Raw genomic sequence first — 12,169 nt, 5'->3', positions numbered from 1 at the left:
ACCCCTCTTGCAAGGCCCTCTCCTCCCAGGGGCCCCTTTCCACACCTATGAGTGACAGACATAAGAAAGCGGTGGGGGTATCTGAGTTGACTACAGTGGCTCTGATGGCCTGCCCAATCTGGAACTTCTTGTCTGGGTGTTTCAGAACCTGAAAGGATTAAAAAAAAATTTTTTTTCGTCTAATGTTCCCTGTCAGTTATCCAAAAATATAACATTTAAGTCTCTACAGTAAGTACCTCCCAAACCACCAAACCCCACATTAGTTCAGGAACCCCATATAAACTCTTGAATCTTCTCTCCAGACACTGACCTTGAAGCTGAGGGAAGTGAGCAGCAAGGGAATTCTCCCTCTGATGTCTGGTCCAATGTCCACTTCAAGCCACTTCTTAGTCACATTGTACTGTGGGGGGACAGGGCAATGTAAGAGCACTGTTGGCCAAGCCACCACTAAAATGTACTCTCTTAAAAACACTGAAAAGGTAGCCAGGTGTGGTGGCACATGTCTTTAGTGCCAGCAACCAGGGAGGCAGAGACAGGCAGATCTCTGTTAGTTTGAGACCAGCCTGGTCTACAAGACAGAGAAACCCTGTCTTGAAAAACCAAACCAAACCAACCAATCAACTAAACAAACAAACAAACAAAACCCCAGAAAAGGTCAAAGCCCTGAATTCCCCAAAGGACAGAAATCCATCCTAATGTAGCTATGGCTCTGCCCACCTCCACATCTCATGGGCTTAAACAACAGTCAACGCGCATGCAAATAACTAGAGCTACAAGCAGTGTGCAGGAAGTACAGCATGCTACAGGAACTACCAACAATCAGAGAAGGTGATAGACACTGACCCTTAAAGGGTACTAAGCAGAAGGAAAATAGACCAACTAGGGACAGGGACCAGCGTGATACAGTCAGGAGGAAAAACAAAGATGATTGTCATGGTGACTGAAATACAAAATGTTCAAACAGATCATGAACAACCTTATATGCTGTGTTAAGTCACCTGAGATTATGAATGTCAACTGGCAGAGGGGTGACCAGAGGATCAAGCATCAGCGACATGCCAGAAAGATGATTATGGAAGAGACTCTGGCAATGAAAGACTTCATATGCTGGTGTGGTGGTGCAGGCCTTTAATCCCAGTACTTGGGAAACAGGAGCAAGGGACCTCTATGAGTTCAAGGCCAGCCTGGTCTACATAGTGAGTTCTAACCAGCTAAGGAGTAGAATCCTGCCTGTCTCAAAACACAATATAAAACCAAAACCAAGCAGGGTGTGGTGGCACATGTGTTTAATTCCAGCACTCGGGAGGCAGAGGCAGGAGGATCACTGTGAGTTTGAGGCCAGCCTGGTCTACAAAGCGAGTCCAGGACAGCTAAGGCTAACACAGAGAGACCCTGTCTCGAAAAACCAAAAACCAACCAAATAAAACCCAACCCCCCAAAAAAAAACCCAAATAGTGGAGAAAGGCTGGATTTTTTCAATGAATCTGGAGGGCTATAAAGCTGCAGTAGAATGGAAAGTTACTCCAACATCCACTACGTGTCTAGTACACAGCGTACTAGTCAAAGGGAAACCTTGCAGTGGTTGTGCCAATCAGAGTTGGTATCAAAGGTAAGTGAGCCTCTGGGATAGCTCATCCTGCTCAGCGAAGGCCACACTTATGCCCATGGAGTATTCTAGCCCTGTAGCAGCTCTAGCTGAGGTCAAGGCCTGCCATGTCCTGGAGCAACATGTCCATTTGGTTCGGGGCAGCATCAGGTCTGGTACTGCTCATCATGTCTTCCACCAGACAGCTGCAGCTGGCCATCTAGAGTCTCCAATGGTGCTTACATTTGTCCATTCATAAAAGCAGAGACGGCCAGATTAACATCATGTCCATCCACTTAATCACACAGGCCATCGACTCCATCATCACTTTGTCTATTGTCAGAGTTTGGACTCTGGCAGCCCCCACATCAACCTGTCTACTCATTCTCAACCAATTGCTTGGTTCTTCTGGAACTGTCTGTAGTTACCTTAAAATATCCATGCTTCCTTTTTGATTGTCTGTCTTTTAAAAATTTGGTCCTTTAAACCTTTTCCTCTATATTACATAGTTTAAAAACATGTATTTTAGCCAGGCGGTGGTGGTGTACAGCCTTTAATCCCAGCACTCAGGAGGCAGAGGCAGGCGGATCTCTGAGTTTGAGGCCAGTCTGATCTACAAAGTGAGTCCAAGACAGCCAGGGCTCTTACATAGAGAAACCCTGTCTTGAAAAACCAAACAACAACAAAAACCCAAACAAACAAAAAGATTTATTTTTATGTGTCTTTTGTCTACATGTATGTATGTGTAGCATGTGCATGCCTGGTGCCTAGGGTGGTCAGCAAAGGATGCTGGGTCCCTGGTCACCCAGAACTGGAGTTATCAAACAGCTGTAAGCCACTAGGTGGGAGCTGGGAACTGAACCTGGGTCCTCTGGGAGCAGCAAATGCTCTTAACTGCTGTGCCATCTCTAGCCCTCTGTATTACATTTTTGGTGTTCTCACTCAGTTCAAGCTTTAAGTTGACAGTGTTCCTTCAAAGGTTGGACAAACAGCTCCTTAGAGTCAGTGACCAGAGCTAGGACATACATAGAAGGGAAGACTAGGGTACATCGCTCCCTGCCACCCCTCTGCATCATCACCCACAGGCTACATGGTAGTAAGGGCAGACTCAGTGCAGAGTCTCTGACCCTACTTTGCTCTGCAGGTCTGAAGTTGCTGCAGCGAGGGCAGTACCCACTCACCTTCCTGACGAAGCAGGTCACAGCCTGTCCAGCCTGGTACTGCATTATCGCCTCCACGGGGCTCACAGAGTGAGTGTTAAGAGCACAGTAGTCATCCTTCTTCAACTCACTGTGTGCACAAGGGCAAAAAGAAGTAAGCCAAGCACTGGGTACACTCTAGCTTGAAAGAACTCCCTCAAATGACCACAGAGTGCTGGTGCGGGACTCTACTAGTCTCACTCTTAGGGACAATCTCTCCTTAAAAGGACAATTCTCCTTAAAGGAGAATCTTCTCAATAATCGACCCAGCAGTGATCACCTCTTTCCCCACTTATTAATGCATATATAAACCAGTGGCAAACTAGTTCATGAATCTTTGACAAACTTGGTAAATAAATTTATTTTGGCTGGGGGTGGTAGCGCATGCTTTTAATGTCAGCACTCAGGAGGCAGAGATCTCTGTGAGTTTGAGGCCAGCCTGGTCTACAGAGTTCCAAGACAGCTAGAGCAGAGAAACCTTTTCTCAAAAAACAAAAAAAGCAAACAAACAAAAAATTATTCTTATTCCTCCCATAGTACTTGCTTTAGTCTGCAGAAATGCCCTTACAAAAGCTCTCACTGAGCTTGACCACAACCTCATGTGTGAATTAGGTAATCTGGCCAGGAGCTGCAGCCAGGGGTTAAGTCAAGCCAGGCCTCTGACCTCCACCATACTAATTTTCAGACATGTAAGGGCATGTGATCTGAAAGTTGTCAATCCATAAATCACTAAATTTACATCCATACAATTGTACAGTGTTGTTGTTAAAAATGCAAGATATGGGGCCAGGCATGGTGGCGCACACCTTTAATCCCAGCATTTGGGAGGCAGAGGCAGGTGGATCTCTGTGACTTTGAGGCCAGCCTGGTCTACAAAGCAAGTCCAGGACAGCCAAAGCTACATAGAGAAACCCTATCTTGAAAAACCAAAAAGAAAAAAAAGGCAAGATATGGTCATATGTGCTAGTGAGTGCAGAAACTTTTTTATGCTAAATAACCTGCAACTGCACATATATTCTGATTCAGTAATTCCATCAAAGAGGGAGTGAGTTCAGTGTGGTTTGCTATGGCGTTATAAGAAATTTTCTATAATTTTTACGAAGATGAGAAACAAGCTCAAAAGTAAACCACGGATAGACCAAAATAACTCCATCTTGCTTAAAACTCCCATTTCTGTATTTGGGTGACCTACTCCTCTGCATCTAGAAAAACCCACAGAAGATATACACTTGGCACATAAATAGAGAAAGAACCAATTAGCTGGAAAACAGAAAAGTAATAAAAGCCCAGATGCCCCCCAGATGTCTCAAGAGTTATTCCTCAGAAGTTAGTTGTCTGTGGCTGACAGCGGACTTGTACAGGATGAATACCAATTAGCTCAAAGGACAGCAAAGAGGGTGCTTGCCAAGCTAGAAACCCACTCACCTGCTCTCTAGCTTATTACAATCTATAGAAGTTCTTTCCTACGTGTACTCGGGCTCACACCTGATGCGCTGTGTCAGTGATAGTGTGGGCCCTTGTGTGTTTGCATCTGTATTGGCTCCTGGTGTTTACTGGGTTTCATTTAATCCCGGCATAACTCCGTCATTTTGAGAATGAGTATGGTTTGGTACTTTCATGGGATAAATTACTATCATTTAAAGTGACATCAAGAGAGTAGATCTCCCCGCCCAAAATTTCTCTTCAGCAGTGCTGGGGATGGAATCTAGGCCCATGCATGTTGTAGGTAAGCACTCTACCACTGAGCAACAGCGATCCATTTAAAACATTTTTAAAAAATGCAACAAATTTTATTTAGCCTAATCCTGGCACACACAGAAAGCTCATAGAGAGCAGAAAGGACATTAATAAAAGTCAGGCTTTACCGAAAGAAAACAAAATATGTTGGTTGAGCTGGGTGGTGGTGGCTCACACCTTTAATCCCAGTACTTGGCAGGCAGAGACAGGTAGATTCTGAGTTTGAAGCCAGTCTGGTCTACAGAGTGAGTTCCAGGACAAAGAAACCCTGTCTCGAAAACAAAAAAAAGAACAACAAAAAGAAAAAGAAAGAATATATTTTTCTTTTTTGATTTTTCAAGATACAGTTCCTTTTTGTTGTTTCTTAGACAATGTTGTTTTTGTGTTCCTGAAACACATGTCTCCTCTCCCATACAAAGTTTCAGCTAAGGGCACTAAGGCAAGAAGCAAGAATGCCTGGAGGTCTTACTGCCCTCTACTGACTTCTGGTATCAGCTGAAGATGGACCTCTTCAAAAAATTTTTTGGTTGTGTTTTGTTTTTCTGAGAAGGTTTCTCTGTAGCCCTGACTTTCCTAGACTCACTTTGTAAACGAATCTGGCCTTGAACTCACAGAGATCCACTGCCTGCCTCTGCCCTGGAGTGCCAGGATTAAAGGAGTGCACTACCACACCCGGCTGTTTGTCTTTTATGATGTCTTTGCATTTCCCATCTCTTCCATGAATCCAGTGATTTCCAGACATGGCCCACCCTTCCACAGCCAGGTAATATTATTCTGGCTGACACAGGGCTCCCAAGACAGAGAGCAGAGGACAATATGTCCTGGTACTCCAGGGGACTGTAGTGAGGCTTCTGTCACTGACATCCCTGGCAATATCCGTTAGTTTGATCTTTACCCTTAGTTCAAATAAACAGCTTGACCTCAATCTTCATTAAAAGTTGTGTTGATATCACAGTGCAAAGGGAAAGATACTGTACTAAAACCACTAACATGGTGAAAACTTTTCATTTTTCACAACAAAGACTATAGAGGATATAAATTTAAAAGCCTATATAGGTAAGGAAACCAGAATAAACAAAGATATGTGATGTATGCACCAAACAAACTATTAATCTAAAGTTAATGTGCTGAATTTGAAGTTTCAAAAACATGGTCAGCAAATGGAACTCAATGTCCCAGAAATAACCCCTTATGGCAGACACAAGCCTTCCCAGAAACTGTGATCCTTCAGGCTCTGACCAGACACTACTCAGATGTTACTTCCAGTCTTCCCATAGCATCCCTTGGTGTAAGACTGACAACCTGTTGATGCCAGGCTGACCCTGGATAACACTCTTATGGTCATGTGTCTTCAGCATGGTTTACTGATGGCCCATCAACCCACAAAGGTTGTGGTCTTTTATAGAGGAAGCAGAAAGGAACAGGGTCAAAATGGTTACAATATGTAAACAGGAGACATCACCACAGGGACCACAGTCTTCCCCCAGGGTCTCCGACACAATGTCACTCTGCAGAACTCACACATCAGCCTTCTGACACCAAGCACTTAAGCTGCACGTGCTGACTGACTAGGTATCTTGGCTATGTGCTTCTTTCAGGAATCGCTGAGTTCTAGAGAACTGGGCTGAGAATGAACCTGTAGCAGTGCTGACATTCTACTCTTGCTTTGTGAGACAGACTCTTACTCTACAGCCTAGCATGGCCTTGAATTGTGGCAATCCTCCTGCCTCAGTCTCCCAAATGATAGGGATTCAGGTATGAGCCTCTATGCCAGTGGTTTTCAACCTTGCTAATGCTATGACCTTTCAATACAGCCCTCATATTGTGGTGACCAACCAATAAACTTATTTCATTGCTACTTCATAACTGTGAGTTTGCTGCTATTATAAATTGTTATGTAGATATCTGATATGTAGGCTCTCAGGCGACCACTATGAAAAGGGTCATGACCCAGAGGTTCAGGGTTTCTCTGTGTAGCCTTGGCTGTCCTGGACTCGCTTTGTAGACCAGGCTAGCCTCAAACTCACAGAGATCCACCTGCTTCTGCCTCCCAAATGCTAGGATTACAGGTGTGCACCACCATGCCCACCTCACTTTAATTTTCATACCTCTAACTAGCCTTAGGTTTAAAAAGAGTATACAGGAGCTGAAGTGCAGCCATGTGGTAACATGAGACCTCAGTTGCCATCCTCAGCATGTTCAAACAAAAGCAAGTAGTCAAGAATCGCTGTTCTTTAAAAACAAACCAATCTTGCGGGCTCCTTGGTGAGCTGCTGAGCTGGAGGTGCAGGCATGCTCTGTGTGTCTGCAGAGTCTCCCTCAGCACTTCCACCTAGACGAAGACCCAGGTTGTCGGGATAAATAAGGAGACTTGGACAGAGAGAGGGAAGAAGCCCTAACACTGGCAAGATCAAGAATTCAGGTCACTGGTTCCAAAGCCCAGCACTCTTTCCATGAGACATTGCTAGGGTTCCCTCACCTTGGCCGAACACTCAGCTCCAGGATGGTCCGAACAAATCTGGGGTGACTTATTGGAAGAAACCTAGAGAGGAAGAAACCAAGTCACTTCTTACTGTCTGTTAACACAATGATCCTAGATCAGAATCTCCTTTCCCCTCCCCCTGACCTCACCCACCCAAGCTGATTGCCCTGCAACACACAGACCACCATACAAGGCTGACAGAGGTCCACTGAGGATCTTTAAGGACTATCATATCAGGCCCTGAAAAGACTTCACTTACAGATCCTATTTCCTGTTTCACTCTCGAGGTCTACAGAGGATGGATGACTTACCAGAGATCCGGTATTTAATTCTTGAAATTAATATGTCACCCATATCAATAGGCCAGATTTTGAACCCTGTTTTTTTCTTGTTATAGCAAGGAATTCAAGTATGATAACACACAAGAAGATTTAGAGTAAGGGGCCATCGTTAAGACAGCTTGTGTGCAGGCCTGAGTACCTTAGGTCAATCCTCAGATCACACAAGGTGACGGAGAGAACTGACTCCTCAAAGTCTCTTCTAACGGCCATGGATGGACTGTAGTGTGTGTGTGCGCCTGGGAACGCACGTGCACGTGCACACACCGTACAAGTATAGGATGTGCCGTGAAGGCTATACTAGGAGAACTGCTGATAAACACTGACCCAGAGGTGAGGCAGCCACCTACTATGCAGGCAGCCACCTACTATGCAGGCAGCACACATGTTCTGCCCTCCAAGGCAGGCTAGGCCATTATCACTTTACAAATTACAGAAATAACTCAGCAGTTAATCTGAAATTCAAGGTCTAACTTTAAATCCACCCTTTAATTGGCACATTCTATTTTTAAATAGTAACAGGTAGAACATTCTGAATGACTGCCTTTTAGATAACGAAGAGAAAACATTATTTACATGCAACTTTTTTTTTTTCCCCAAAGACAGGGTCTCTCTGTGTAGCCATGGCTGTCCTGGACTCTTTGTATACCAGGCTGGCCTTGAACTCACAGCAATCTGCCTGCCTCTGCTTCCTACCATTTGGGAGACTGAGGCAGGAGATTGGGCTGGCTTTGAGAGGACTGCAGCAGTTATGGAAGGAATGGGAATATAGGTGTTAGAAAATTGCATGTAGAGCTGGAGAGATGGCTCAGCGGTTAAGAGACTGTCTGCTCTTCCAGAGGTCATGAGTTCAATTCCCAGCAACCACATGGCAGCTCACAACCATCCACGCCCTCTAATGCTCTCTCCTGGCCTGCAGATAGAGCACTCATGTACATGAAATAAATATATATTTTTTTAAATTGCATGTAGTCTGGTGTGGTGGCGCATGCTTTTAATCCCAGCACTCCCCAAACCTCCTACCTAGATGTCTTCACATCTCGTCCACCAATCACCCTCGCAGTGACTTGCTGCCCAGCTTTTAGTGTGCTTGTAGGTGAGGTGCCCACTGGAACATCATCAAGAATGCGGGAGGCGTGGATACAGCCAATGATGCCATCTTCTAGAGTCACAACAACATGTGTGGCCTTCACAGACTTAATGGTCCCAGTGACTTTGTCCCCAATAGCCAGGCTATGCTTCTTTTTAGATTTCACAGACAAATATGAGTCCTCCTCTTCCTCCTCTTTGTCATCAACTGTCTCTGAATCCTCCTGAGCTGTCCTCATGGTCCTCTTAGAAGCTGGACCTTCCACAGCCAAAATCAGACCGGTCACTCCTGGCTCTGTGGTCTTGAGGGTGAGGCAGACACCCTGCCCCACATGTAGCTTTTCAGAGTCAAAGTGGAAGGTATCATTGAGGTGAGAGGTCAGGGAGAAAGCCACAAGGTGGCCAGTCTCCACCAAGGAGGCCACGGCAAAGGACTCCTCCAGATGCTGCACGATGCCCTGGTGTCTACTGCTTTTCCTCAGCTGGAAAAGGGAAGAGCCATAGTCACTCTCTCCACACCATAGTACGGTTACTTATTCATGGACCCACATGGCATGAAGAACCCCCCTGACACCCAGGAGACTGGGCTTAGGCAATGAGCTTTCCTCCACAGAAATGGCTCTTCTTCCCTGAACACTCAGTTCCCAGCATCCCCAGAATCCTCTGTGTTCTGTTCTTTCAGACAAGGTTTGCTATATAATCCAGTGGTCTAGAACTCACACTGTTCCTGCCTCAGCCTCCCACCTGCTGGGATTACAGAGGTATGCTAGCATGCCTGGCTTCAGTTTTTTGAACTCAAATTCCTATGCTCCATCCTAGAACTACTACTAAATCTGAACTTTGGGGTTACTATGGTGAATCTGAGGCACAGTCCTGCAGTACTGCTCACTATGAGAGCTCACTATGTGCAAAGCACTCTGCTTGCCTCACTGCGCTCACTCCCATTGTGTCCTCTCTCTTCTGTGCATATGCCTTCCTCAGATGGTGAGATGGGAGGGTCCTACACAGCAGTGAGAGCACTGGACAAGGTGACACACACCTGCCATGCCCAGCACCTGGGAGGCTGAGGTAAGACCATCCCTCAGAGTTCAAGGTCACTCTGATTTCTGGGTCTGCTTGGGCTACATAGTGAGAAAACTGTCTCAAAACAAACCAAACAACCAGCAACACAAAAATGCTTGGGATAACAATCAAATGCCAACTGAACACATCTAACTGAAAAACCTGAAACCCGAAATGCTTCCAAATCCTCACTTTTGAGAGGTATTAACATATGAGACTTTAGAAGTGTTACAGTTTAGGCATTTCAGGTTTCAGATCTTTTGAATTGGGAACGCTCGACCAGCGATGTGTATGTAACTATTCCAAGTTCAATGGGCTGACGCTGCCTAGCGCACGGGTGCACACTTGTCATAGCAGCACCCAGGGAACGGAAGGCAGCCAGGGTTACAGAGGGAAAACGCTGCTCAAGTAACAAAAACAAATACAAAAGCAAAAGCCTAAACATTTGAAACACTTCTGGTCCCAAGTATTTCGTTTTGAATAAGCAATACAAGAATCTGTATATTCTTACCCAGAGAAAATTTCTATGGATTTTGAGATTTTCTTTAAACCTCTTTTTATTTTTTGGTTTTTCAAGAAAGAAAGAGAGAAAGAGAGAGAGAGAGAGAGAGAAAGAAAACTTAAAAGTATGAGAGAGGAGTGGTGGTGTACCCTTTAATCTCAGCACTTGGGGAGGCAGAGGCAGGTGGATTGCTGTGAGACCAGCCTGGTCTACAAAGCAAGCCCAGGACAGGACAGCCAGGGTTACCCAGAGAAACCCTGTCTCAACACTCCCCTCTCTGCCCCCCCCCGCAACCCACCCCCCAAAATCTGTCTTGAAAAAAAAAAATCAATAGTATGGTGATACATGCCTATAAAAAAACACAAAACACCCAGCACTTGAGCGGCTGAGGCAGGACTGAATTCAAAGGCATCTTGTCTTGAAAACCCAAAGGGGTGGGTGGGGATTGGTGCGGGGTGGATGACTACATACATTTAGTAACATTAGACCCAGATAATCTTATAACAACGAGATGGAGCCAGTCTGTCCCATGTGGGCCAGGCACACACCTGCCAGTCTGTCTGGTTCCCAGCTCTAACACTCCCTCATCTGTATGTCCCATGGCACACACCTGCCAGTCTGTCTGGTTCCCAGCTCTAACACTCCCTTGTCTGTATGTCTCACTCATCCATTACAGTACCTGATCGGCCCTAAAGATGGGGGATCATAACATTTGTCACCCTCAGCAGCTGAAAATCTGTCCTATTAACTACACTAGGAAAAGAGGTAAAAACAGGAAATGTCCTAGATGGAACCAGGCATAGGTCACTCTAGCTGCAAGTCCCCTGAGCTGTGAGTGGAGTGTGGAAGTTGAGATATAAAGCCACAGGATGGAGACTGCAGTCAGCTTACCTTTCTAGTTGCCCTATTCACCAAGTCCTGGTGAAGGGATACATGGACTTCCAGCTTCAACATGTCTACATGCAGGACCACCACCTTCCTCTTCTGCCCGGACTCCACCTCCTGGCCTGCAGTGCAGAACCAAGCACAGCAGTCAGCCCTGGGGAAGGGGGGAAGGGAAGGCACTTCTCGGGGACTCAGCAGTCTAATAGGTAAAGATGGTTCCATCTACACGGCCCATAGTTAAGGAAACCAAGGTGGTCTACCACACATAGCTAGGGCTGCAGTGGGCCTTAGTTTATAACTTAACAACCTGAAAGTCCAACTTTACGCAGATAAAATAAAGCCTCTTCTACCTTAGTGTCCTGGTGATGTAACTAACGCCCTGACAAAAGCAGCTTGTGAGAAGGGTTGATTCTGGCCCACAGTTCCAACTACTGTCCAGCATGGAGGGAGGAGGCCCAGGCAGGAGGAACTTGAAACACTGATTACACTGCACCCCACCAAGAAGCAGAGAGCCAAGGACAGGCTGCTGTTCGGCTCCTTCTTTACTTACGTAGCCCAGGAACACAGTCCAGGTTGTCCTACTGCAATTAACATAGCCAAGATGCCCAGAGGCGACCCCAGATAATTGTAGGTCATGTTAACTCTGCCACTAAGAATCACAAGATCTATACTTAAATATCATCTCGCTGTCAATGGTCTTGATTTTCATGCACACAAGATAAGCATGCTTCAACTGAATCAACTCCTCTACTAAGGACCTTGGGAATTCTACATCCAGCAGTAGGAGCAATAAGCACAAGGTCTCCCCAACAATCCACGATGAGTAAACTCACCTGCCCGATGGTATCTGCTGGCTCTCAAGATCAAGTCAGGTACAGGGCCCCCACTGAACACCACGGAACCATCTTCCAACACCTTTTGCACAGTGACATCAAGTACCATTCCTGGGATCATCTCAGCCAGTGTTTGGATCAATACAGAGTCTACCAGAGGCCCAAAGAAAGCAGGGAATTAGTGAAGGGCACTGGAGCAACAAATCAATGGAAGAGTGCATCCACTTCTTGCTAACTGTCCAGTGTTTGACCAGAGATGGTAGTGCATGCATTTAATCCCAGCACTAGGGAGACAGAGGCAGTCAAATCTCTGTGAATTCATGGACAGCCTGGTCTACACGTAATGAGTTCTGGGCGAGCCAGGGTTACAACAGTGAGGCCTCAACAAAATAAAACAAATACAGCAAAACCCAAAATTATCTAGGGTCAGGCCAAGAAGATGGCTCAGTAGGCTCCT

At 45.8% G+C, this 12,169-nt stretch overlaps 1 protein-coding gene across 1 annotated transcript in view; it reads right to left on the bottom strand.

Annotated features, from left to right (window-relative positions):
* The window catches only part of Pdcd11 (programmed cell death 11), a 46,480-nt gene that overhangs the window by 12,106 nt on the left and 22,205 nt on the right, over positions 1 to 12,169 (bottom strand). The window contains exons 17-23 of the mRNA XM_051146737.1: positions 11,713 to 11,862; positions 10,886 to 11,001; positions 8,365 to 8,912; positions 7,001 to 7,063; positions 2,767 to 2,875; positions 311 to 400; positions 46 to 148 (exon numbers count right to left, since the gene is read on the bottom strand). Coding sequence (XP_051002694.1) covers positions 46 to 148; positions 311 to 400; positions 2,767 to 2,875; positions 7,001 to 7,063; positions 8,365 to 8,912; positions 10,886 to 11,001; positions 11,713 to 11,862 — 1,179 coding nt within the window. The remainder of the gene's footprint in view (positions 1 to 45; positions 149 to 310; positions 401 to 2,766; positions 2,876 to 7,000; positions 7,064 to 8,364; positions 8,913 to 10,885; positions 11,002 to 11,712; positions 11,863 to 12,169) is intronic.

Source organism: Acomys russatus, chromosome 5 (assembly GCF_903995435.1).
Source record: "Acomys russatus chromosome 5, mAcoRus1.1, whole genome shotgun sequence".
NCBI classification, from domain to species: Eukaryota; Metazoa; Chordata; class Mammalia; order Rodentia; family Muridae; genus Acomys; species Acomys russatus.
Note: the sequence above shows the minus strand (reverse complement) of the source record. Positions and strands in the feature narration are given on the sequence as shown.